The 27749-nt window shown below is 43.4% G+C and overlaps 2 protein-coding genes across 7 annotated transcripts; one reads left to right on the forward strand and one right to left on the reverse strand.

Annotated features, from left to right (window-relative positions):
* Positions 1–6240: 6240 nt before the first annotated feature.
* On the reverse strand, positions 6241–21311 carry LOC125297301. Of its 2 annotated transcripts, none has more exons than XM_048247582.1 (14): positions 21048–21311; positions 20436–20481; positions 20134–20167; positions 18625–18823; positions 18084–18236; positions 17710–17881; positions 14892–14992; positions 14603–14777; positions 13747–13786; positions 12915–13107; positions 12679–12828; positions 11173–11338; positions 8164–8264; positions 6241–6982 (listed from the first exon to the last, which is right to left on the reverse strand). In XM_048247582.1, exons 1-14 carry the CDS (start codon positions 21138–21140, stop codon positions 6815–6817), a joined length of 1791 nt encoding a protein of 596 aa, XP_048103539.1. In that variant the 5' UTR covers positions 21141–21311; the 3' UTR covers positions 6241–6814. The 2 variants fall into 2 exon arrangements, with proteins under 2 accessions (XP_048103539.1, XP_048103540.1); XM_048247583.1 differs by having other exon boundaries at positions 21057–21309.
* A 326-nt stretch (positions 21312–21637) lies between these two features.
* On the forward strand, positions 21638–26833 carry mis18a (MIS18 kinetochore protein A). Of its 5 annotated transcripts, none has more exons than XM_048247789.1 (6): positions 21638–21713; positions 22461–22654; positions 23800–23866; positions 24400–24522; positions 25936–26038; positions 26279–26833. In XM_048247789.1, the coding sequence occupies exons 2-6, from the start codon at positions 22474–22476 to the stop codon at positions 26351–26353; spliced, it is 549 nt and encodes a 182-aa protein (XP_048103746.1). In that variant the 5' UTR covers positions 21638–21713; positions 22461–22473; the 3' UTR covers positions 26354–26833. The 5 variants fall into 5 exon arrangements, with proteins under 5 accessions (XP_048103746.1, XP_048103744.1, XP_048103745.1 ...); XM_048247787.1 differs by lacking the exon at positions 21638–21713 and adding an exon at positions 21796–22057; XM_048247788.1 differs by lacking the exon at positions 21638–21713 and adding an exon at positions 21796–21918.
* The last annotated feature ends 916 nt before the right edge of the window (positions 26834–27749 follow it).

Raw genomic sequence — 27749 nt, forward strand, 5'->3', positions numbered from 1 at the left:
AGACAAACCAACAGACACAGACAAACAGACGGACACGTAGATTATGCTACACACACACACACGCTACACAGTCAAACACAAACCCACGCACTCCATCTTAATTTAACTTTTAACCACGCACACACGCAAACTCACCCAGTCAACAGACACACTGCAAACAGCAAGCACACCGACCGCCCAGCAGTAGGAAAGCACTGATAGTAGTATGAGCAGCGAGCAATAGCAGCAGGTACGATGGAGATGCGCGGCCGAGACCAATTATCCCAGCCCTCCAGCACGCAGCAAGAAAGACCATACAGCCTGAAGTTCCGACCGGCACCGAGCAAAGCGGCGGATAGACAGCCAAGCAGCAGAGCAGCAAAGCATCAACCGACAGACTACCTGCTGTGGCGATGCGTTGAGCCCACAACCCGAAGTACTATGAAGTACTACGATCCTCCACTGACACCCTTTACTACAGGAGGGAACGAGGAAATAAGGAGGAAACACAGTGAAACGATCACCAAGCCAAGTTTCCACTCTTGCCGTTCTTTACGAACTCTTTTCCCAAAATATGGGCAAACAATGCGTCTGCCACAAACATGAGCTGCCGTCTAACTCCAAACCCACAACACCGCTGCTTATAAATGGCATGCATGTTCGTCAATGGTGAACACCTGATGGATCAATTGGTGTCACCCCCAATCGTGTCGCCATTTGAGCTTACCCTATCACAATGGCAATTGCATTGCCCGATTTAGCACAGTCTGCCCTACACACACATGAAATGCATGTAGAGCTATAAGCTTGCTGTGGTGAGATACATGTCGAAATATACGAATTTTTATAATACGCTTTTTCTATTTTAATTCTCTAAAAATCAAAATATGCTAGTGCTAATACATGAAATGATGGCAGATCTGGATAGCCTAGACTCTGCTGAAAAAAAAACAATATATAATATATGTGTGTGGCACTTACAATGACCAGAATAAATCCTTATGAATAAAGGTAGTGAAAATGCCCTAAAAACAGCTTAGGGTTCTAAGGGCTAAATGGATCGCAACGGGATCAAAGCATTACACCTCAGGAGGTAGAGAGACTCCAGCAGGCAGCATTGGGATTTCTTGTCAGGGCTGTGGAGTATGCAATGAATAAACTATCCCCGAAGGAGACCCATCTTAAGCACACTAAATTTGTTGATGTCTAGCAGAGGACATTTGGAATAGATTGGGAAGTTTGTTGACCACAAGACAAACAATGCTGTTTCTCCCACTGTATCTTAATCAGTTCACATTATGTTTCTCCCACTGTATATTAATCAGTTCACATTATGTTTCTTAAATCAGTTCACATTATGTTTCTCCCACTGTATCTTAATCAGTTCACATTATGTTCTTTTTAGGTTTCCAGAATTCCTTACTTTTCAAGGACCACACAAACATAATAAGCTCTGTGAGGTCATAGAATACCAACTGATGAACACCACCATGCCCCCAGACCCAACCACGTTTGACATTGAGGGTTTTTGCAGGAATATGATAATATCAATAAAAGATAAGGTAAGAAATAGTCTACACCATTTGACACACATATCTACTTAACATCAAATTACATATGCCTTTTCTCAATATGTAATATCACATTGTATTTTTGTGTACCTAATTTTGAGTTTAGGTGAATGCTCTTATCATAAACAACACAACTGTGAGTTTTGTGATTAACTACAGAACTTTGAGTTTAGGCGAGTGTTCTTATGATAAAAGGACTCAACTTTTGAATTTAGGCGAGTAGTTTTATGATTAACTCCAAAGTTGAGTGTAGGTGAGGGCTATTATTTATATTTTGGGGGTTGCCTTCAGACAGGATGCATTTGGTACAGTAAGACCCATATAATGGTACGGATGCTGCAGCCTGCACCTCAGCTCCCCCTGGTGTCTGTAAGCTGTTATTAACAATTGTCTTGACAATTAAATTCAGGCACCACTGACATCTCATGGTTGTTTTTATTATGAAAGGAATAGGAGAAGTAGGCAATGTTGTTTGATATAACCGAAGACAACATTTCATTGATCTACAAAGACATGGCACATGTACTAAAATGCATATATGCATAGAGAATATACAAAAAGGCAACTACCCCTCTTATACTTGATACCAGAGGCAAGGGCAGAAATGGGCCTTGGCCGAGTGCAAAGATATAAATAGGTTCGCACCATAAGTCTTAATGCTCAAATCTGATTTTTTTGCCTGGTTGTGGCTGGTCTTTGTTATTAATTGTGGCCAATATCAGATTCAGATGTTGTGTGATTGTGTCAGTTGTGTGTGCAAAAGGACAAATGAACACACTCACAGCACACAACTAACCCAGCTGACTGAATGCCTGACTACCTTTATCGCCCTCTTTCATTTCCATGGAGTGATGCGGTAACACACAGCTAACCCAGGTATGAGTATATATACTTTGGATCCCGTGAGGGAAATTTGGTCTCTGCATGTATTTTTCGCTCAGCACACAGTGAACACACAGTGAGGTGAAGCACACACTAATCCAGACGTAGTGAGCTACCTGCTACAGCGGCGCTCGGGGAGCAGTGAGGGGTTAGGTGCCTTGCTCAAGGGCACTTCAGCCATTCCTACTGGTCGGGGTTCAAATCCGAAGTGCTAACCAGTAGGCCACAGCTGCCCCATAGAGGAAACGGATGCCAGATATAACTGTTCATACTGCACGTCACATTGCAAAACATGTGGAAGTGGCCCAAATCAGAATTCCATGTGACTTGCACTGTTGACACTGTTTTAAAGGGACACCAGGCAAGCCTGATGCTTTTTCTCTACGAAACTCCCCCTCGCTCGGTCTGAAGCTCTTTTCCTTTTCTTTGCGTCTTCCATTAAGGGTTTTCGCTGCTTCTTCGCCGGCTCTGCCATTATACACACGTTTGCAACAATCTCTAGCATTTCGTTAGCCTGCCTCTGTGCTGTAAATTGATCCTGCTTTGGTCGGCGGGTAGGATACACCGAACTTGCAAGTGGGATATTCTTCCTACAGGCATTAGGGCGGGAGAGAGCCTTCATTCAGCCTAAAGAATGAGTCATTTAACCATATACCGACTTACAAAGATGAGTAATTAACACAAAAACGTTGCCTGGTGTCCCTTTAAAACATCAGATATGTGGCGTCGTTAGACCTGGGCATTCGGGGCTATAGCCCCGGATCCTCTGGGGATAGCCCCGGATCTATGGGCCATCAACAACAACAACAAAAACTCTAATCGTGAATGAAATAAATAGCCCCGTAGAAGAGACTTTTGTGTTTTGTGTCCATTGTGTGCATTAACAGCAGCGCAAGAAAATCTGACGTGATCTGGGCAGGTTTAGAATCATTTGTTGCAAAATGTTGCACTTTCAATTCTCCTCTACGCTATTACGCATTGCTGTTTCGTGCTTCTACTAACTAGCCTTAGCGAAATAAGTGTACAGAAGGACAAACGGATATTAGAAGTTTCTTTAGAGAAAAAAAGGGCAGAGCAGGTACAAGAAGTGAAAACTCACAGTGTGTCATCATCTCCCGCAACCCAGGAGGACATTTCTCTATTCATTTACTGTTGAAATCACATGCGCAGTAAATATGGTAAACCTGACCGTGTTTGAGGGGGCTTCCAAGCAATGCATGTTGGGCTTGATTTTGACAGAATGTAACTTTTTCTTTGGGCAAAAGTTTGTGATAGCCTACACAACCCAAAGGCATTGCTTTCAAGGCACCCATAGCCCATTAATTGAAGGGGATGACGTCCAAATGTTTATCCCGAGACGAACACTCACACCTGTGCACTTGACAGAGGTGCATGACGATGTTTATTCTACAGGCTATTTTAATGTCATATTTTGGGTGTTGTATATAATGCACTTTGGCAGAAGAGACGTTCTCCTTACACGGTCTTTAAACATCAAAATATTCAGAATGCCGTGACGTGAGTCATTACAATTGGCAATTGTCAATACATTACAATTAAAGTTAAAATTGCATGTTCATCCATTTTCAAAATCTCACGGGGGAGAAACCCCAGAACCCCCCGAACCCCCGGACAAAAAGGTCTCTAACTTCTGGGCTCTAGCCCCGAACCCCCGGACAAAAAGGTCTCTAACTTCTGGCCTCTAGCCCCGAACCCCCGGACAAAAAGGTCTCTAACTTCTGGGCTCTAGCCCCAACCCCGGACAAAAAACTTCTGGCCTCTAGCCCGAACCCCCAGACAAAAGGTCTCTAACTTCTGGCCTCTAGCCCCGAACCCCCAGACAAAAGGTCTCTAACTCTGGGCTCTGCCCAACCCCCAGACCTTCTGGCCTCTAGCCCCGAACCCCCAGACAAAAAGGTCTCTAACTTCTGGGCTCTAGCCCCGAATGTTTTAAATAGCTAGCGACGCCCCTGGTGTAATATCAAGTGAAAAAACAAAACAACAGATTTGGCCTAGTAGTGTACACATATAGCCTGGGAGAACCCAGACAAACCTTTGGAGAACCCAATTTGAATTTGCTCTGGAGGTCTATCTGCCAAAAGAGGCCTCTTTAGGGTACGTTCAGACTTTAGCGTATTTTTCTGACAAAAGAAGTTATGCAGACCACTTTTTCAGTTTGAAAAAAAATTTGCCAGCGTTCTTGTTCCAAAAAGCAGCCGGAAGCGTTTTTTTGCGATAGGCAAAGTAACTAAAGTTACGTGTGGATACAAAATATCGCGGAAGAAAAAAAGGGGTTGGCTATTGCTTTTGGGATGTCATGGTAAAGTTGTGAAGTCATGTCAAACAATTCCCTATGCTCAGACACTAAAACGAGTCTCTCGACCGGTGTTCTGTCACCTTCTCCATTTTTTACTTGGTTGTCATGGGAAACCACAGGTTTCGGTAATCTGCTTGTGATTGGTCATCTGTAAAAAAGACAGCATGACGTATGCCATTTTTCCGCTAGAAGTTGAAAATTTCTCAACTTTTGAGCTGCAGAAAAAGACGGTTACAGTCGCATTTTAAAAGAAGCCGACGACTTTTTTGAAAACACGGTCCACTTCATATTGTTATAATGTAAAACGGACGCCGGCAGCTGAGTTTTTTGAAGAACACTTATTTGTTGAGATGTTTTTTTTTTCCTTTGCTCTTCATAAGTCATCTCTTTCATTGCTCTGATTAAGTCTATCCAGTTGTGTCCAGATCGGCGTCGGTTAGTGACGCCCCTTTGAATGAAACTTGTTCAGACCCAATCTCAATTTCAGTCGAGATGAGGTCTGGTGCCAACCAGGCTAGTGAACCTAGTCATAGGTTATTGGTGGAGCCACTTCCATTGATCATACTAAAATCACATTGCCTAAAAACAACCATTATCATGAATAACCACCACTCCCATTGAATATACTGTTTGTGTTTAAGTGTATGTTCACCGTATTTAGCAGACGCTTATGTCCAAAGCGACTGACAATGGCATGAAGGAACGTTAACATAGTGGGTTCAAGGCACTTACCCCAAGCTGCTCTGGGAACAACGTAATCCCTTGTAATATAGTTGACATATGTAAGTCACTTTGGACAACAGTGTCTGCTAACTGAATACATTTAAATGTAAATCGTGAATATTAAAAGAAAATAAAAAAATAAAAAGATAAGACACTTTTAGAAGATCCCAAATCTACCATTAGAATGAAGGGCACAAATGCAGTCCCTTCTGGACAAAGTATGACTTCTATGCCTCACATCTCACACACACGCTTTGTTGCTGACGTGGTCATTGGCCAGGGTGAGGATGTGTGAGAAAGTGGAAGAGTGTCATTGTTTAAATGTCTGCAACACACACACATGTACACACACATATATATATATACACACACACACACACACACACACACAGGTCTCATTGTTTGAATGTCTGCAACACACACACACACACACACACAGACACACACACACACACACACACACACACACAGGTCTCATTGTTTAAATGTCCACATCCTCTCCCATCTGGTAAGGCCACTCCGATTGAATATACTGTTTGTGTATGTTCATAGTATTTATGTTCACCGTATTTAGCAGACACTTTTGCCCAAAGCGACCGACAATGACATGCACTTATGGCTCTGAATAGAGAAGGGCGAACCGGAGAAAAACAACTACAGAGAGGGAGAACGACACACTGTGTGTCTCTGTGTGTGTGTGTGTGTCTCTGTGTGTGTGTGTGTGTGTGTGTCTCTGTGTGTGTGTGTGTGTGTCTCCTGTGTGTGTGTGTGTGTCTCTGTGTGTGTGTGTGTGTGTGTGTGTGTGTGTGTGTGTGTGTGTGTGTCAGGAAGTTCTCTCATCTAACAGTCTCATTGATCTCTCTCTCACAGATAAGCGCTTGAGGGGCATTAGAATGCATGAAATCAGACAGCCCAACATGTCGCCTCTCAACAAGGGCTCTCAGAATTTGTTTTTCACCTGTTTTTTCGGTTTCAAACCGCACTTGCTGCCTTGCTCCCCAGTTAGATATCTTAAAAGGCAGCAACTTTATCCATTCTCTTGTGCTGTTTGCTCAGTTTTATTTGTATAGACAGCATTTAGATGTCCTCTTGCCTGAGGACGGAGCAAGTCTAAGTAAACAGATAAGCCAAGGGAGGAAGTGATGTAATTAGAGGTCCAGACCACCAGTGTAGTCGCAAGACAGGGAGTCTTATCACTCGACGTCCTGGGACTGTGCTGTGTGGACTCTTGCACGCACCAGAGAGTGACACCTCAGGTCAAGCGAGCGCGGGGAACAGGACAATGACATGAAGGAACAAGCTGGCATAGTCGTTGAGAGCATCACACACACACACACAATTCTCATTCTGCTTTGCTGCTGACGTAGTCGTTGGCCAGGGTGAGGATGTGAGAGAGCGTGTGTGTGATGACGGCGTCCATCTTGTCGTCCAGCTCCATCTCCTCATGGTAGTTCTTCACCGGGAAGATGGAGCTCAGGGGAACCCCCAGCAGCTCACTGCACTCCTCCATCTGCACACACACACACACACAGTTATACACACACAGAGTTACAAACACACACACACACAGTTATACACACAAACACACACACACACACACACACAGAGTTACAAACACACACACACAGTTACACACACACACAGAGACAATAAATAGTCCATGTATGAAGTATGCAGACTATGCACTCATATGTCACATCCGCATAGCGGTACAAAATATGACTGCCGCTGTACGTCCTCGCCACGAAAATGAATGCTTGTCAAATTCTTTCCATCCCCTACTCTTGCAATTTTTGTGTGTGTATGTGTGTGTGCCTGTGTGTGTATGCTTGTGAGTGTGTGCGTGCCTGTGTGTTTATGTGTGTACAGTTGTGCTCATAAGTTTACATACCCTGCACATACACATGCTAAAGTAAACTAAAAAGAGGAATAAAAACATTCTTCTTTTGAAAATTGATCATAATGCCTTAATTAAACACAAATGGAAATATCCAACCTTTAATGACACCAATTTTCTTTGTGAATGAATAATGCAGGGTTTCCTGCAGGACTTTGCAGTTAAGGCGGTCGCTACGACAACTACGTTGTCAAAATAAGGCGGTCGCTACGACAACTACGTTGTCACCGTGTTACTATGCTACTATGTTTAGTCCCTTTCATTCCAAACCGCGACCGCAACCGACACCAGTTCAAATGTCCTGGTCTGTGGTCGGGGGTTTACAAGGGTGACTAGACTGAGAGGCTCTCTATCAGCATCAACTTCCCTATTTGCTAAACTCGTAAATGCACAATGTGGTTTGTTCAGAAAGATTTTGGAGCTCCATTTGCAGAAGTTAATCTGCCCACATAAGTGAAAGGGAGTTTAAAGTTCTGTTGACAGGCGTCTGTCTGCCAATGTAGGTGAAAAGGAATTTAATGTAAGTTTTCTTACAGATACATTTGTGTCTGTTTACGGAGTTCCCCATCCTCGCTTGTGCATGGTGGAAGCCTCAAAAAAAGTTTTCGACCAAACAAAGTTTTTCCATAAAAGTCTAGTGGGGCTACACACCAAGTTTCATGTGCCCTGGTGTTTCGGTGTTTGGGGAATCGTTGACCAAAAAGTCAAGAAATTGATGATGGATTTTCTTTTATAATAATATAAACACACACATACTCTCTCAGAAGAATAGACACAGACACACACACACGCACCTTGTCTTTGATCGTCTTGCTAGTGTACATCTCTCGAAGATCCTCTCTTACCAGTGGGCTGACTCTGTCGACCATCGTCATGACGACAGCTTGGGGTATATCTGCAACATTTAAGCACAGCTCAGAGTGTTTGTTTGGATAACTCCAGCTCGCTCACACACACACACAGATCAAATTAAATTGAAAATTTAAAAACAAATGTGTGAGTGAAAAGTGTAACTATTTCCTGTTGTTGTTTTCAGGTCTGTTTGTTTTCTTGTATGTGGTTTGTTTGTTTTCTTGTATGTGGTTTATTTCCTGTTGTTGTTTTTAGGCCTCTGTTTGTTTTCTTGTATATGGTTTATTTCCTGGTTAATGTGCATATTGCATGTGCTTGAAGTGTGTGTGTGTGTGTGTAGGGCATGTGAGAGGGGAATTGATGTGCTTTGATTCCAACTTGGTGGTAGTAGTAGTCTACGGGATTAAAAAGCATGCCCACATGTGTACATAGTATCCAAACAAAAACAGCTTGCAAATTATCCTCCTGAGCCCAGCAAGGGTTTTGCCTAAAGCAAAAGTATCTTCTGACTGGGCCAAGGTGCATTCAGATCTATGACAATCGGCTTGTTCCTTTGCTTTTTTTTAGTTTAAAACGAACTGAAAACCCAGACACGACCGTTCAGTTAAAACGTCAAAGAAAAAAGCCTGCTGAGAATGTTCGCTTCTATCTGTCAAATTTGAACCCAGTTCATGCTTTATGTGCAACATAACACTAGTCTCGCTTAGTGGGCCTAGTGCATTAATATACAAGGATCAGAAAGAGAAGAAATAAAAACTTCACAACATGCCTAGTTAAGAGGTTAAGTGGTTGGTTAGGGTTTTTAGGGTTATGGTTCAGTCCGCATCAACAGGACGGACCAACCTAGACCATGCCTAGGTTGGTTAAGGGTATTTGTTTATTGTGGTAATATGGTGGCAACATGGTGCGTAAGCTAACTGGGCTGGTTAAGAGTAGTTTGGGTATTGGATATTTCAATGTGGTAATATGGTGGCAGCATGGAGGGGAGTGTCTCCAGGACGCTGGTTTCACTGTTAAGCCTTCATGAGGTGTCGTGGGCCTAACTTAACGAAACATTGATGAATGAGGGTGCCCACTTGATAGTCCCGATGACATGCTGCATACTGTATACTGCTGTTGGATGGACCATTTGTCTTGTGTTTGTCACCATTGGTTGGCAGATTGTTGGTTAACGTGCTTGTTCTAAGTTGGGCAGGAGCTTCTGAATGTGTGTTTACCTTGGATTTTGGCACAAGGGATTTAATCCTGTGTATTAATGTAATGCTGAAGCTAGCATAGGCTAGTGATTGCTGTGAATAGGGCAGCTGGCAACTAGGGAAAGACCTTGTGAATGTATGTTTACTTGGATTTTGGCACAAGGGTTTATACCACCTAAGTCTGTGTATTAATGTAATCTTGCATGTGTAGCAACATTTTGTGAATGTTGCAAGAAACATTCACAAAAATCCATGGCATATTCTCACCTGCGTGAAGCTGCCCCCCATGTTATTCAAAAATGATTAAAAACACTGCTATTCATTTGTGCTGCGTTTGTGCCGGTTTGTGCCGTAAAAATTATCGTTTGTGCTGTTAAGGGTTTTAAGTAATTAAACTTTACATTTTCTGGAATTAATGGACTCGGGCGGAGGCTGCACGCTGGGGAGTTCTTTGCCCTCGCCCTCCTCCATTAATTCCGTATAACAGGACACCTCGGCAGAAGTTATCCCATACATTGCTCCTACGAATAATACATTTAAATGTTAAAACAGCTTGCCATGCATGCACACAATGGTAAGCTCTGCTTTCAAGTTTACCCACTGTAGGCGGTTTGCCATAAGGTATGTTAAAACCGCTTGCCATAGAACTGCCAGGTCATGGACAACGGCATTTGCAAGCAAGCTAATCTAACAGGGAACAGGGACTAACAGTTAATTCAGTGTGTTCCCAAATGCTTCAAGAAATTTCATGTCTTAACCCATAACACGCAATAGTTTTGAACATGTTAGGCTACATGTCGGTGTTGAAGTGTTTAGATTCCCAGTGCTAGCCTAGTAGGCATTTTAACAGCAATTATGGCTATGTGCTAACACCAGTCAGCTGAGTTTAATTAGCGATAACTACGGAGATGGTTTTGTAGCCTCTTTGACAGCTCAGTGACATCAGGTATGTAGCCTAACCTTATGTTTTTGCCAGCGAACTTTTAACATGATCTTCATATTGATGCTATATGGGCCTCATGCACATGAAAGATTAATATCATGCCATTGTGTTGTTTTAGAACACACCGTGAAATAAAGTTTTCACCTTACAACTTTGCTGATAACATTTCAAATAAATGCCAGTTAGCGCATTAGCAAGGATATTGTGTAACATATAGGCCACTGTTGTTTCATAGCCTTTTGCTTGTGTGTAGTTAGGAAGGCCCACTGCTAGATTTTGACAGGAGCTCGCGATATCGCGTTAAAGTAAGCTACATGGGCTCACGCAAGCTGTCAAACACTGTCCACTTGCCTACGTGGTGCACTCCTCTGGTTTATACATCCAGTGTTTACGTTAGCTAGCAGCTAACTGTGTCTGGATGTGTTGCTATCAGAGCAAAACATTAGAGATGGCGCATGACATGCAGTGATGCCTCGTATAAAAAAATAAAAATAAAAAAACGCTTTTTAAGCACCGAAATGAGGCACCGGTGCCATATTAGAAGCGTGTTTCGGTGCCCAACCCTAGTTATAACCCATCCTTATCACCTAACACATGAAACATAAAAAGGTTAATGCAACAAGAACCAAAAAAAAATGAATGAAATGTTAATTAGAAACTTTCTGATATTTGGGAATGGAAAAATAATGGATAAAATAATCAAAAAATGAATCGTTACATTAGTCGACTAATCAAAAAAATATTCGTTAGATTAATTGTTTATAAAATAAACATTTGGGAGCCATAACACATACACACACACACACACTTACCATGTGCTCTCTGTCTGACAGTCTTTATCTTGGTGATGAGGCTTTCGTCCAGGCTGGATATGTGTTCAGCTGACACCACCATGAGCAGACAGTGGGCCTGATCAGCCAAACTGGGACTACTGTTATAGTAGGAGCCCTCGTCAGACAGTGGAGACACCGGATTAAACTACAGGAGAGAGAGAGAATGAGAGAGTGGAGACACCGGATTAAACTACGGGAGAGAGAGAGAGACACCGGATTAAAGAGAGAGAGAGAGAGAGAGAGTGGAGACACCGGATTAAACTACGGAGAGAGAGAGAGAGAGAGACACCGGATTAAACTACAGGAGAGAGAGAGAATGAAGACACCGGATTAAACTACGGAGAGAGAGAGAGAGAGAGTGGAGACACCGGATTAAACTACAGGAGAGAGAGAATGAAGACACCGGATTAAACTACGGGAGAGAGAGAGTGGAGACACCGGATTAAACTACGGGAGAGAGAGAGAGTGGAGACACCGGATTAAACTACGGGAGAGAGAGAGGAAACATCTGATTTAACTATTGGAGACACGGATTAAACATGGGGAGAGAGAGAGATAGAGTGGAGACACGGATGGGGAAAGAGGAAACCACGGGAGAGAGAGAGGAAACATCTGATTTAACTATGGGGGGGAGAGAGAGAGAGAGAGAGAGAGACACACATCCAAATAAACTACGGGGGAGAGAAAGAGAGAGTGGAAACATCAGATTTAACTACAGGAGAAAGAGAGAGTGTGGAGGCACTGCAAACTCACTGCATTCCATTATCGTTACGTTGAAACAAGAATGACACATCAGCTGCTGTGCCATTATTGCTGAAGAACTACTTTAATTATGAATAAAAAAAATAGTAAATAAATAAGTGAATAAATTATTGCATTTTTGTTTCTGTCTTTTTAATTTCCTGAAAACCATCACTGTGCGTCATGCTTAATACTCTTTGATTTATGGTCTTTTAAGGGAATCAGACGTGTCTGAGTGTGTATGTAGGTGAGTCTTTTAGGGAATCAGGCGTGTTTAAGTGTGTATGTACCGTATTTTCCGGACTATAGGACTATAAGTCCACCAGTCAAAAAAACCATGATATATAAATATATATATATATGTTGCACCTGAGTCGCAGGACCAGCCAAACTAAAAATGTGTGACTTATAGAGGAAAAAACATATATATAATATATATATATATGTTGCACCTGAATCTTTTAGGGAATCAGGACCAGCCAAAGTCTATAGGGAAAAAGTGTGACTTATAGTCCTAGGGAAAATCTGAGTGTGTGGTAGGTGAGTCTTCTAGGGAATAAAGCATCTCTGAGTGTGTATGTAGGTGAGTCTTTTAGGGAATCAGGTGTAGATAGATAGATAGATACTTTATTGATCCCCAGGGGAAATTCAAGATCAGGTGTGTCTGAGTGTGTATGTAGGTGAGTCTTTAAGGGAATCAAGTCTGAGTGAGTATGTAGGTGAGTCTTTGTACCAACTTCCCACCTGGTAACCATCCTTTATGCGCCCCTTCAGGGCATTGGTGAGGTCATCAACAAGCGCCCCTGCTTTGTCTCCGCCCTCCAGTCCCATGACATCAGCGATGACAAAAGGAAGTGGTCCAGATGACCCGTTCTTAAATGAGTAGTTTTTATACTGCGGGAAACATACACACATTTGAACACATTAAAGTCTCTCTGTATATGTGTGTTTGTGTGTGTGTGTGTGTGTTAGAGACTCACTCTTGTAGTGAATCCTGCTGTAGAGTTTGCTGCTGGTGCTGGGGTTGTGACCCTTCCCTGAAGGACGCTGCTGACGGAGTTGATGAAGCTGGACTTCCCCACTCCCATTGGGCCACACAGCAGGAGGCGGAGCCTCGACACCTCTGGGTTGCCCATACACAGAGACCTCAACTCAGATAGACTGGCAGATGGCCTGCAAACACAAATGCACACACACACACAGAAACTTCAGCTCAGACAGACACACATACGTGTACACACACACACACACGCATATAGTTAAGTACAACTTATTATACGGCTCTTCACAATGCAAGTAGAATGCTCCATTGACTTGAATGGGATTTCCGAAAGTTCTAGCGGTCATTATTTCTTGGGAAAGGACCTCTGAAAACAAGAATGACCGCTGTCAATGGCAACGGAGTTTGTGCTTGGAACTTCATTCAAAAAGCAGACGGTTGATCAGCTGTGTTCTAAAGAATGTTTGATTCAAGTTCAGCGTGTGTTGCGAACTATGTTTCTTTTGCAAAAGCCACGACGAAACGGTAACAAATAAGTGTAAAGAGACATATCATGGAGTTTTATTTTTTTCGTTTTGGCAAGTAGTCGTATAATAAGCGGGATAATGTATAGAACGCCGGTCATCATGGGAAAATAAGTCCCTTCAGGGCGAAACAAGACCCCTCCGCTGGCTCGTCGGGGTCCGGTTCGCCCTGTCGGACTTATTTTCCCCATAATGACCGGCGTTCTATACATTATCCCTTACATAATGACCGGCGTTCTATACATTATCCCTTACATATAAGCCCAGTCTTTGTATTTGAGTACTTACTCCCATCTTATCCGTCTCCACTCCCGGTCCAGCTGATTCTCTGGCAAACACACAGACACAACAGCATTGGAACACACTCAAATGGAACACTCACACAGACACAACAGCATTGGAACACACTCAAATGGAACACTCACACACAGACACGACAGCATTGGAACACACTCAAATGGAACACTCTCACACAACAGCATTGGAACACACTCAAATGGAACACACACACACAGACACGACAGCATTGGAACACACTCAAATGGAACACTCTCACACAACAGCATTGGAACACACTCAAATGGAACACTCACACAGACACAACAGCATTGGAACACACTCAAATGGAACACTCTCACACAACAGCATTGGAACACACTCAAATGGAACACTCACACACACACAGACACGACAGCATTGGAACACACTCAAATGGAACACTCACACACAGACAAGACAGCATTGGAACACACTCAAATGGAACACTCACACACAGACAAGACAGCATTGGAACACACTCAAATGGAACACTCACACACAGACACGACAGCATTGGAACACACTCAAATGGAACACTCACACACAGACAAGACAGCATTGGAACACACTCAAATGGAACACTCACACACAGACACGACAGCATTGGAACACACTCAAATGGAACACTCACACACAGACAAGACAGCATTGGAACACACTCAAATGGAACACTCACGCAGACACGACAGCATTGGAACACACTCAAATGGAACACACAGAAACAACAGCAATGCAACACACTCAAATGTGCTCACATACCCACATATGCACACACACAAATAACAATTGCACAGACACACATAAACACACACAAACACACAAACACCTCTTGGTGTGGGGTGGAGGTCATAGATGTAGTCGTTTGCAAGGAGAACAATCTGCTTCAGGGCGCGTAGCAACAAGGTGTCAATCATCTCATTAAGCTCCTCCTCGTCATGGTAGTTCTTGACAGGGAAGATGAGGCTCATGGGAACTCCCACTTTAGAACTGCACTCATGCATCTACACACACACACACACACACATGTAAAAATGTTTTACAAAACAAAATGCATACAAGTTGGCCCCAGGTCCTCTCTCTATGTGTGTGTCTATGTGTGTGTGTGTGTGTCCCACCTTCTCTTTGATCTTGTGGCTCCTATAGACAGACCCCAGGTCTTCTTTGACGTGAGGACAAGCCTCGTCCACGTACGTCATGACAACCACCTGAGGGACACCTGTAGAGCGACAAGAGACGTCAGACACCATGACATTCTGTGTGTGTGTGTGTGTAGGCCCGCATGTGTGTGCACATATATAAGTATGTGTGTGTGTGTGTGCATGCGTGCATGTGTATCTGTGTGTGCGTGCATGTGTGTGTGTATGTATGCACGTCCTTGTTTGTGTGTGTGTGTGTTTGTGTACGTGTGTGTATATCTGTGTGTGTGTTTCTGTGTGTGATTCTGTGTGTGTGCATGTATACTGTATGTGTGCGTGTGTATGTGTATCTCAAAGTCAAAGTCAGCTTTATTGTCAATTTCTTCACATGTTCCAGACATACAAAGAGATCGAAATTACGTTTCTCACTATCCCACGGTGAAGACAAGACATATTTTACCAATTTAGGTCCACAGACAAACATAACATTCAAGTAAACAAAAAAGTAAGTAAATAAGAGGGCACTTATAATAATGAAAAAATAAGAGCAGAAAAATTTGGTTGAAATTGTGCATAGACAGTCAATAAAATACTAGTGCAAAGTCAGGCCAACAAAAGGCTTGGGTAGTTCTGTTTGACCTAAGTAGAAAGAAAGTGGCATAGTGGTGCAAGTTATGTAAGAGCAGCAGAAGTGTTGTGTTTTCAGGACAACAACACCAAGTTGTAAAGTGTACAAGTGTGCAAGTGTGCAAGTGTGCAAGTGGAGTAGTGCAGGCGGCCATTTTGGGTCCAATGTCCAGGATGTTATGTAGCTGAGGGGTGGAGGGGGAGAGGAGGGAGAGAGTTCAGCATCATTACAGCTTGGTGTATGAAGCTGTTGGTGAGTCTGGTAGTGCGGAGCGCGAGGCTTCTGTACCTCTTCCCAGAGGGCAGTAGATCAAACAGATTGTGAGCGGGTGACTTGCATCACTCACAATTTTGGTCAGCTTTTTGCGGGTGAGGTGGGTGGTGTAAATGTCCTTCAGGGAGGGGAGTGAAGCACCAATAATCCTTCCAGCTGTGTTCACTAGGGCTTTCCTGTTGTATTCAGTGCAGCTTCCGCCCCACACAGCGATACAGCTGGAGAGGATGCTCTCAATGGTTCCTCGGTAGAATGTGGTCATGATGGCTGGTGGAGCACTTGCTCGCCTGAGTTTCCTGAGGAAGTACAGGCGGCGCTGAGCTCTTCGCCATTGATGCAGTGTTGGTGGTCCAGGAGAGGTCTTCACTGATGTGCACCCCCAGGAATTTGGTGCTGCTCGCTCTCTCCACCACAGCACCGCCGATGGTCAGTGGCAGGTGTTGGGTGTGACCTCTCCGAAGTCAACAACAATCTCTTTGGTCTTGCTGGACGTTCAGCAGGAGGTTGTTGTCCCTGCACCACGCGGGTCAGATGGTCGACCTCCAACCTGTATTGAGTCTCGTCGCCCTTAGTGATGAGACCCACCAGAGTTGTGTCGCCAGCAAATTTCACTATGTGATTGTTGCTGTAGGTTGCAGTGCAGTCATCGTCAGCAGGGTGAAGAGCAGCGGACTGAGCACGCGGCCTTGGGGGGCCCCTGTGCTCAGTGTGATGCTGCTTGAGGTATTGTTGCCAACACGCACTACTTGGGGCCTCTGACAGAGGAAGTCCAGTAGCCAGTTGCAGAGGTAGGTACTGAGTCCCAGTTTGTCAAGTTTGCAGATGAGTTGTTGTGGTATTATGGTGTTGAATGCAGAACTGAAGTCTATAAACAGCAATCTCAATGCATGAGTCTCTTTTTTTTCCAGGTGGGTGAGGGCTGGGTGGAGGGCAGAGCAGATTGCATCCTCTGTAGACCGCTTGGCTCGGTATACAAACTGGAAGGGGTCCAGGGTGGGGAGAGTGGCTTTGATATGTGACATGACAAGCCGCTCAAAGCACTTCATGATGATGGGTGTCAGTGCCACAGGGTGGTAGTCATTGAAGCAGGATGGAGCAGTTTTCTTCGCACAGGTATGATGGTGGCAGCTTTGAAACATGATGGGACGATGGCTTGCTTCAGGGAAGTGTTAAAGATGTCTGTGAAGACATCCTTAAGCTCCCCCCGCGCAGTCCTTCAGCCACGACCTGGGATGTTGTCTGGACCTGTTGCCTTACGGGTGTTGATAGCAGCAAGTGTCCTCTTCACGCTGTCGGCAGAGAGGCACAGGGGCTGCTCATGTAGAGGGGGATGGGTCTTCTGTGGGCAGGTGCTGTTTTGTGCTTCAAAGCGAGCAAAGAAGCGGTTCAGGTTGTATGCATATGTGTGTGTATGCATGCATATGTGTGTATGCATATGTGTGTGTGTGTGTTTGTGTACGTGTGTGTATATCTGTGTGTGCATGTATATGTGTGCGTGTGTATGTGTATGCATATGTGTGTGTGTGTGTGTGTGTGTGTGTGTGTATATCTGTGTGTGTGTTTCTGTGTGTGATTCTGTGTGTGTGCATGTATACTGTATGTGTGCGTGTGTATGTGTATCTGTATGCATATGTGTGTGTATGCATGCATATGTGTGTGTGTGTGTTTGTGTACGTGTGTGTATATCTGTGTGTGCATGTATATGTGTGCGTGTGTATGTGTATGCATATGTGTGTGTGTGTGTGTGCATGTGTGTGTGTGTGTATGCATGTGTGCATGCATGTGTGTGTGTGTGTGCATGCATATGTGTGTGTGTGTGTGTGTGTGTGTGTATGTGTGTGTGCATATGTGTGTGTCTGTGTGTGTGTGTGTTTGTGTGTGTGTGTAAGTACCCACCCAGCTCACTGGCTTTCTTCCTGACCAATTTAATCTTCTGGATGATGGAGTCGTCTATGAGGGAGATCTTGCTGGCCGGGATGACGCTGACCAGACAGTGGACCTTATCGCTCAGACTGGGACTGGCGTTGTAGTGGGGGTCATTTTCAGACAGGGAGACGGCAGACTTAAACACACACACACACACCGAAGTCAGAATGTGTGTGTGTGTGTGTGTGTGTGTGTGTGTGTGTGTGTGTGTGTGTGTGTGTGTGTGTGTGTATGAGGATAGAAACATACACATCCTTACACACGCTGTAAACATTCTCACACACACACACAAACCACCATGCACATGAACACATACCTTTTAAAGATATAACATAAACAATCACCTTGTGACCATCTCTGATGTGTCCGTGTAACACTTTAATGAGGTCATCAGGATGCGCCCCCTGTAGATCGCCCTTCTCCAGCCCCATGATGTCACAAAGGACAAACGGCACACAGGTTCCGTAATGGCCGTCCTTAATTTTATGGGTTCTGAACTGAAACAAGACAAAGACTTTAGGCAGTTGTTCTAGAGGTAGAGTGAATGAAGGAGTTTGTTTGATAAGCCACGAATGTTGCTGATTGGATCATAAACGGCCGCAGTAACGGAGAGGAAGGACTTCTCTATTATTGTGTTAAATGCTCCAAATGTAAAGCACTTTCTGTGTATGAAACATAAAACAGTCGGATCTCATGCCATGAGTTCTGTCTAAGCAATGAAAAGTACTATATAAGTCTAATCCATTTTTTTATTATTGTTGTTGTTATTACAATAATAATAACAATAATAATAATAATAACAATAATAATAATTAGAATCATTATTATTGTTATTATTATTGATTGTTGCTGTTGTTGTTGTTACTGATAAACCAGTTTTTTTACGATGCTGGTGAAGCTGCAGTCACTGGCCGTCTCTGTCAAAGCCGGACTGGTCATCCGGCCCTGGAAGATGGAGTCGACGGAGTTGATGAAGCTGGACTTCCCAGCTCCCACCGGACCATGGACCAGGATGCGGAGATGCTCGACGCCCGGGTTACTGGGCTCCACTGTCCTCGTCTCTTCCTTCAGGTCATTCCTGATCCTGAGGGAGACAACCCCATGACAGTAGGAACATACGTAAGAATACCTTTGTTTTGTCACGACAGTAGGAACATACATAAGAATACCTTTGTTTTGTCACAACAGTAGGAACATCCGTAAGAATACCTTTGTTTTGTCACGACAGTAGGAACATACGTAAGAATACCTTTGTTTTGTCATGACAGTAGGAAAAAAACTTTGTTTTGTCACAACAGTAGGAACATAGATAAGAATACCTTTGTTTTGTCACAACAGTAGGAACATACATAAGAATACCTTTGTTTTGTCACAACAGTAGGAACATACGTAAGAATACCTTTGTTTTGTCACGACAGTAGGAACATACGTAAGAATACCTTTGTTTTGTCATGACAGTAGGAAAAAACCTTTGTTTTGTCACAACAGTAGGAACATACATAAGAATACCTTTGTTTTGTCACAACAGTAGGAACATACATAAGAATACCTTTGTTTTGTCACAACCATGATGGTAGAAACATGCATATGAATACCTTTTGTTTTAATTATGTATGTGCAGGTGAGACCAGTGTTTTCCATACATTGACTTATTTGTGGCGGCCCACCACAATATCAACATTGACCACCACACAATGATTTTCCAGGTTGTGCTAAATTGTGCTTAAATCTGGTTAGCATCATAACCACGCTGCGCTAATTTGTTAAAAACTGCTGCATTCAAATAAATTCTGCAAACCTACCACCACAAATATAATTAAATTCTGTGGGAAACACTGGAGACCTACTGACGTTGTCCCTGATCCTGAGGGAGACTCAAGACAGTGGTAGGGGATGGTTTGTTTTTACATTTTACTGTATACTGTATATGGAATTATAGCATAACAGCTAAAGCAGCCAGGCAGCTAGCCTACAGTTTTTTTATATGTATATACTTATATTACTTTTTCTGCTGTAAGTGCATGTTGTGTGTGATATCTGTATGGAACTAAGATCTTTAATTTCCCCTTGGGGATCAATAAAGTATCTATCTATCTATCTATCTATCTATCTATCTATCTATCTATCTATCTATCTATCTATCTATCTATCTATCTATCAGTCATACAGCGCTATACTCTGGGAGCATGTTCACGCAGTTAGGATGCTACAGCCATAGATATAGGCTACATAATGTTAAAAACTGTTGCATTCAGGTTAATTCTGCAAACGTGGCACCACAAATATAATTCAGTTGTGGGAAACACTGTACTCTGGGGCATGTTCAAGCAAGCAGCTACAGCGTTACACTCTGGGGGCATGCTCATTGTTCAGCGGAATTCCCCTTTAACTTACATCCAGTTGATTGGGCGCCAGTCTTTTTCCAACACTGAAAGAAAGCACACACACCAGAATCAAATTACACACAGGTACACCCAGGCAGGCAGAAAGTGTGGTTATGATCTGGTACTAACACTGTCATCCCATTGGAAATGGTGATGTGTGTGTGTGTGTGTGTGTGTGTGTGTGAGTGAGTGAGTGAGAGAGAGCGTGTGTGTGTGTGTGTGTGTGTGTGTGTGTGTGTGTGTGTGAGAGAGTGAGAGAGAGAGCGTGTCAGCGCTAGTGGAAAAGAGAAAGACGGATATGTTTACACTCACAGGGAAGAGCGCTCGGAGGGCTTGACTGAAAAAAGGCGAGAATGGTCTGCATGCACAGAAGGATATGTCAAATGTTAAGAAATAGTAGGCAAATCATAGGAATCGTAAACAGTATTTTGGGACATATGTTACTATAAGAACATTAGGATAGCCTATTAAAGTGCCATTACAACATCATATTACTATTATAGCATACACTACCATAGATCTACCTAGACCTACTATAGAAATCTATTAGCCTACTAGTGTTTCGTGAGAGTAGCTTACGGGCTGGTTCAAAGTCCACAAGCTGCATATTAGCCTGGCTAAGCCAGTCCGAATTCAAAACTGACTGTGCCAGGCTAGAGACAATAACAAACAAACTAGGCCTAATTAAAGTTAAATCCGAACGAACGTAACTTTGTGCTGCAGATTTCGGTTAACCCGGAGGCTTCCAACTAGACTGTTTATACGTTTTCTCGTTTAGCTAGGTAAAGCGGAAGAATTGTGTAACTCAACCTTGCACACACCTTTTTTTTAACTGGCTGCAGGCAAATAGGCCTAGTATATTCTCGTAGCCTAGGCTATGTTAGTTATATTGTAGCCACTATGCTGAATGTTAAAAGCGTTCACCTTTCTCACCTGTGTGATGAGATTCCAAATACGTAGAAGTAGGTCCAGAAAATTCGCGAATCCATCATCTGCACGAGCACGTTGTCCGTTCATGTTGGCGTGCTCTATGCTTTCTACCACTCGAATCTGCGTCTATATCGTTTATTTTTCAGACCTTTCTTCCCTTATTCTGATGGACCTTTTCTATGGACCTTTCCGTACTTTCTACGTGCACAATAACTTCTTCGTTAGTGACGGTACTTTCCTGATGATTCACTCAGTTTAAGTTTCGATTTCCTCATCTCTGACCATAAAAGTGTCAATTCCTAGATACAGAAAAATCATGTGACTAGCCTACTAGCTGAACTTGAAAAACAAAGCCGATGACTCGTGTAACAAAAAACAAAACAAAACAAAATTATTCTGATTCCCCCTCCCATTCTTTCTCTTTCTTTCTTTCTCAATTTAGACAGTGATGATGGACTTGGATCTGGGGTTTGTCTAGTTTGGTCATGGTAATGCTTTCTCGGCAATTTAAATACAGTTTTTGTATATTAAAACAAAATTTTGTATATTAGTCCCTGAGTGCGCCTCTTTACTTTCCTGTCTGAACGAACTTTATCTTGGAGTTACGCACCGGGATTAGACGAAAGGCGCAGACGCCACCTCTACCTACGTACAGAGAATGTATGTATTAATACTACTACTACTATAATAATAATAATAATAATAATAATAATAATAATAATAAAAAGGCCTAGTCTATGGAATGCACGAACAAACTTCATCACCCAGAAGTCCTAGTAATTCGGAAGTGCGTAGACGCATAGACAGGAAGACGCAAAGACGCCACCGCGCCAAATTCAGAAGAAAACATACCTCAAGGAAAGAGGTAACGTTAACATAACATTCTGTGATCTAAAAGTGTTTCAGGCCCTTGACCTCCAAGAAGCGTGTATCGTTTTTATCGTTTTTGAGAAGCTAGCCGTGCAACCTGTGTGAGTCGTCAAAATTTGCCTTTGACTATGTAAGTAAGTAAGCAAACATAACAAACAGTAAAAGCAAAGCAAACCTAATGTTCTATCCATGCTGTCAGAGTTAGCTAGATAATGTTAACATTAGTTTACTGTCCATTTCAGTAGCCACCATGTCATTAAGTTTCCCAAGCAGGCATTGACTATCTTCATTTGCGTAGTTTATTGAGCCATTAACATTAGCGTTATGATTAATTTGTCCAGTTAGTAAGTTACCATCGCCAGTGGCATGAACACACATCGTTGCTGTTTCTTGGATATGGCAGGTAGACTGGAGCGACGAACGAGACGCCTTGAAGCAGTGACTGAAAAGGGAATTGCTCAGCAAAAACATCCGTCAGATGAACAATGTATTTTAAGTTAACTTGTTCTTGTTTTTTCCCCCCCCGGTTGCCACCAGCATCGCAGTGACAATGGGTGACGATTACCTATCGGCGTCCGTGTCCGCGGTGGGAGAGGCTACGTACACACTGGCCGGAGAGGAGGACAGCGACGCGCCAGCCGTCTTCTTCTGCGTGAAGTGCAGACTGCCCCTGGGCGATTCTTTCTCGTGGTCCGGGACGGACGAGCAGCAGAACCACATACTGCTACGGAGTAAGCATCCGTTGTAGCAGGCAGCTCACTGCGCCGGGATTAGTGTGTGCTTCACCTCACTGTGTGTTCACTGTGTGCTGTTTGTGTTTCACTAATTCGCCGATTGGGTTAAATGACCAAATTTCCCTCACGGGATCAAAAAAGTATATATACTTATACTTCTTCTTCTTCTTCTTCTTGGGAATGGGTGGGTTTCTATAGCAACAGATCAATCATACTGACTCGGAACCTAACTGAGCGTCGTAACATACAACATACATTAATTTGTTAGACACGAATACCATTTAAGGTAAGATGACCGTAGCGGTCCTGTGTGTGGTATGTCGTATTGTGCAGTTAAACACATGGTAAAGTTTGTTTAATATTTAACATAATTCTCTGTCCCCTTCGTTTCCATCTCTCTCAGGAGTCTGCAACTATATTGTATCAGTGTACATTTGTATTTATCAATATGACTATTTTAAATACTACTACTAGTATTATTCATCTGCTGACTTGCATGCATTTTGTGTGTTTAGTCTAACAAACTTCCTTATGACAAATAGTGGGCTTTTCTCAAAGTCAAGGATTCGTGCTTGGTAGAACGAGTCATGCCGAGTCAAATCCTTCAAAGACGAGGCAAAACTTCTTAACATATAGAACACACACAATGGAACAGACTAGCGAGTGTGCAGGAAGCTGCAGGTGCATCATTAAAAATCATGTGCGCACAGGATTGTGGGTGTTCCAAGCACGCAGAAGATACACGCATGCATCCTCGAAAATCTTAGAACGAAGGACTCAGTACATGATAGAATTTTAAAGCACCCTTGACATTGGACCAGTGCTTGGCGAGATTCGATGATGTAACGTCCTTGAAAAAGTGCCTTTGAAGGACCCATCCTTGACTTTGAGAAGTGTCTCTGACAGCTTGTCACTAGCGCTCTTCCCCATGTGTAAAGGAAGCGTGTCACTGTAATGACACAACATTTTATAACCTCTAAGTCAGTGGCAGTGAATCTGCTGGGTTTGTTCTCAGTCTGTCTCTCTCTCTCCTCTTGCCGTCTCATCTTCTTATCTTTCTTTCTTTCTATTTTACTTTCTTGTTCTCTCTCTCTCCCCTCCCCTCCCCTCTCCCTCTTTCTCTCTCTCTTTCTCTCTCACAGGAGTCAGCAACAACGTGGCCGTCGGCCGGGAGCCTCTCTTCGCTGGAAAGTACAAGAAGATGGGCTGGTACGTATGGGGACCTCACTCACTCACGTCATACATGCTGTAATAAATGTAGCTGCCCCCAGGGGGTGCCATTACTCTGTCAAGTTATCCTACCTTGATGAAACATCCTACCAGTGAAGAAGATAGGCTGGCCCATAGTTTCACTGACATTCATAAGTTTGGGGAAGACCTACACCCACTGGAGCTTAGCTATCCCACATTTGGACAATTTAGTATAATTTTCTACAGATTACTTTCATCCTAAACGATTGATATTTAGTACACTTTTCTACAGATGACTTTTATCTAGGGCCGGTTCCATAGTAACAAAATTCAAGTTATAGAATGTAGGGCTTTTATTGCAATCCCCCCAAAAATATACTTCAACAAAAAAACTGTTAGGATAGCAAATCCCAGTAGCTGACATCCAACCGTATAGGACAAACAAGGCGGGCAAAAAAACAGGGCCCAAAATGTTGCACCTCAGACTTAAATGGGACTTTAGTGATTATGGTTGTTGCGTAAAACTCCAGATTGTTTTTCCACATGACCAGTGTGATCCGGACCCTGAGCTGTCTCGGCTGTTCCTCGCCGATCGGAATCATGTACGTGTCGACGCCCAAGGAACTGGACCATCGGCGGTCTCTCTTCAGCATGGACGTGGCCAGAATCGACAGGTACACGCACACACTCACACTCATGCGCACACACGCACACACACACTCACACACACACGCACGCACGCACACACACACACACGCACGCACTCGCACACGAACGCCCAGGGGCATAGCTACCCATTGTTTGAGGGGTATGCAACAACAAATTGCCGTCCCCCCTCCCCACCAAAAAAAAAAAAACACAAACAACTAAAGTAAAACAAAAGGCCAATAATGTATTACATATTATTTTTTAAGAAATTCTGCCAATTTGAACTTGAAGTATTGTGAAGTGTTGCATTGTCACTTTAGGAGAGTCTAAACGGTTCTCATAACGTCCTTTTGCCAGCTGTTGCTCACAAAAGATAAGGCTGGTCCAACTCTAGCCTTTGTTTGTGCCACATTGACAGCACAACATTGTTATTACAAGGAGTCTTCATTGTTAGTAAATGGAAACATGTAATGAGTTGTTGCTAGTGTGACATTTCTGTTTGCAGTTTGCCATATGATTAAAAGTGTGCAGTATGAGCATGGTAGCCACCTAGCTATCTGAATGGAATAGGCTATTACAATCGGCATATGCTTAGCAAACGCTAGTTAGTCTGGTAACATGAATAACACGAACATGAAACGTGTGCCTCCATGCACAGACGTCACACTTTAAACCCTACCTGTTGCTTTTCACCATCCACTTATTTAGCTACTGTCGCATCCCTTGACATGCCATCTCATTTTCCCTTTCTTTTTCTATTTTTAGCCCCCAACAGCTTTTTTGCTGCATCCATCTTTTTCCATAGACGAAAACTCACTACTCGTACCTGCTCGCTCAGCGCTCACGGCGCCCCCACTCCCTCTTCTATGTCAAAATTCTATGATAGGGTGCCTACTCTAGCCTGTTAGTCCTCTAAAATGTTATTTAACATTGAGGAAATGCAGAAATGATAACAACAGTATCATGAACAGTAGCTACATATAGAATATACCAAATATGTTATTATTATTGACCATGGCTTTGGCGCCCCCATGGTGCTGTGCCCCTATGCGCCGCATATAGCGCATACCCACTTTTTGCGCCACTTCGAACGCCCACGAACCCAGAGCTCTGCAATGCCACTGCAGATCTCTATTAATTAATTTTAATGGAACTTTCGCAGCGTTCTGAAGAGCCGTATAGTAATGATAGGCCTAGTTTTAAAATAGTTATGAAAAGAATTGTTTAGTTTTGGCCGGAAAAAAAAATATGCATGGCTGGTAATTTTTTTCATCTATCAGCCACTTTGGCTAGTAGGCCAAAAAGTTCATTCCCCCTTTTATTATCATAAACCAACCCCCCCCCCCCAGGGACTTTGTCGTCAGTCTGAAATAAAGATTGGATTGACAAAGTGGAGTGGAATAATTGACCTGTACGTTCCCTTTCTTGTGTATGTGCAGCTATGTAGTGGGGTCCTCCACCCAACAGAGGGCGACGTTGAGCTCCGAGAAGACGCCTGTTACCCTTGAGTACAGAGAGGGCGTTCAACAGCAGCTCAATGAGGTGACGAGAGTAGAGACACACGTAGAGAAATTTGATACATTTACAGACAATTTACTTTAAAATTGTTTTGCAAAATACTAGCAAATAATTATGGTCCACAAGACTCTTAACTGCCCCTGTGTGTGTGTTTGTGTGTCATGTTGTCCAGCTGAAGACTCTGTGTGTGTGTGTTTGTTTGTGTGTCATGTTGACCAGCTGAAGACTCAAACTGCTCCTGTGTTTGTGTGTCATGTTGCCCAGGTGAAGGCTCTAACCGTGGCGATAGGACAGAGGCTGTCTGAGATCGAGGCCAACCTGCAGAACAAGTCCGTATGACCACGATGGCCTCTACAACTCTGCTCACCTTCACCAGTGGTGACTTTGACAACCCAAACATACAACTAATGTGACTTTGTCTGAGATCAGTGGTGACGTTTGCAGCCTCGACCCTTATGACTTTCACTGGTGTTGACTTTTTCAACCCCTATTGGCCATTTCTGATGACCTTCATCGCTAACTCTCCGGCTAAGATACGACCCTCTGATGACCTTCACAGTTGTGGCATTAACGACTTTTATTTACACCCGCTCTGCTTCACATTGTTGTGTCACAAATACACAGCAGTCATTTGTACAGGTCTTAGAAAGCATCATTTAAATACATAGCAGTCATTTGTACAGGTCTTAGAAAGCATCATTTAAAGTGTGAATTTAAAAACAAATGTGTTCAATTCTGTTATTAAAGTTCATGGATTGTGAAAATGTACAACATACACTGGTCAACATACAAAACACAAATAATAATAATAATAATAATTGTGTGTGTGTGTGATTTGGGAGAATGTTTTTATAAAGTACAGCTATTACAGTCACACACAGTGACTATAGATAAAGTCCAATGAGAACACACAAACACCCTGAGGCTTGTATGTATGTATTAGATCCAGAGGATAGGGAAACAGAGTCAAAACCCCGCCATTCTAATCAGAATCCGCTGGTTCAGTGAATGGGTGGAACACACACACAGGACTTCCACAGGGCTTTGATGTCAGCTCTTCCCATCATTGTGAAGTAGAATTCACCAAGTGTGTTCACCCACTAACAGGGAACGTGAGCTGGGTCGCGAGACAGGTTAGTGTTTTTTTTTTACCCTACTGATGTGTTGTTGCCATGGTTATCCTGCTTAGGGTGTAATGCCGCCCGGATATTCGTAAATCCCGACCTGCGACTGAGGGGAAAAAACACTTCAGCACAAACAACACATTACATTTATAACACGTTACATCAAAATCATGCTCTCCAATGACTGTGGCCTCCCCTTGTGCACCCTGGCTCACGCCTGATATCAGGCACAGTGCCTGATTACTTTCTTAAGCAGAGTTTCCTCATCTCTGCACTTGCTTGTGTGTGTGTGTGGGAAGTTATGTGTCGTAAAGTGCAGTCACTGCAGCCACCGTGGGCAGGAGCTGCCTGAGGCCTTTCTGGGCAGTGCTGGCCATCCTGACCAAGGGGTACATGGGCCCCTGGATCAACTGAGCATGTGCTATTCGTACGACGACGTCCTCAATGTTGCCCCCATCTGGCAAGGTTCTGACGCACATCCTGTGGAGGACATCGAGCAAGCCATCAATCTCGTACGTACTTCCTTCCAGGGCGGCGCAGAGAATGTCCCTCTCTGCTGTGCCGGTGAACCTTTTCGGGAGTCAGAGCACAAACATGTCATTAGAATGCAG

This window comes from Alosa alosa, chromosome 7, assembly GCF_017589495.1.
Source record: "Alosa alosa isolate M-15738 ecotype Scorff River chromosome 7, AALO_Geno_1.1, whole genome shotgun sequence".
Taxonomy (NCBI): domain Eukaryota; kingdom Metazoa; phylum Chordata; class Actinopteri; order Clupeiformes; family Clupeidae; genus Alosa; species Alosa alosa.

Excerpts from the sequence above, each read along its gene's own strand:
- LOC125297301 (XM_048247582.1), bottom strand. The coding sequence starts at position 21,140 with ATGAACGGACAACGTGCTCGTGCAGATGATGGATTCGCGAATTTTCTG. Across the intron at positions 18,824-20,133 it reads TGGCGCCCAATCAACTGGAT|GATCAGGAATGACCTGAAGG; the intron begins GTAAGTTAAAGG and ends TGTCTCCCTCAG. Across the intron at positions 14,778-14,891 it reads GCCACAAGATCAAAGAGAAG|ATGCATGAGTGCAGTTCTAA; the intron begins GTGGGACACACA and ends GTGTGTGTGTAG.
- mis18a (XM_048247789.1), top strand. The coding sequence starts at position 22,474 with ATGGGTGACGATTACCTATCGGCGTCCGTGTCCGCGGTGGGAGAGGCT. Across the intron at positions 22,655-23,799 it reads GAACCACATACTGCTACGGA|GAGTCAGCAACAACGTGGCC; the intron begins GTAAGCATCCGT and ends TCTCTCTCACAG. Across the intron at positions 24,523-25,935 it reads GACGTGGCCAGAATCGACAG|CTATGTAGTGGGGTCCTCCA; the intron begins GTACACGCACAC and ends GTGTATGTGCAG.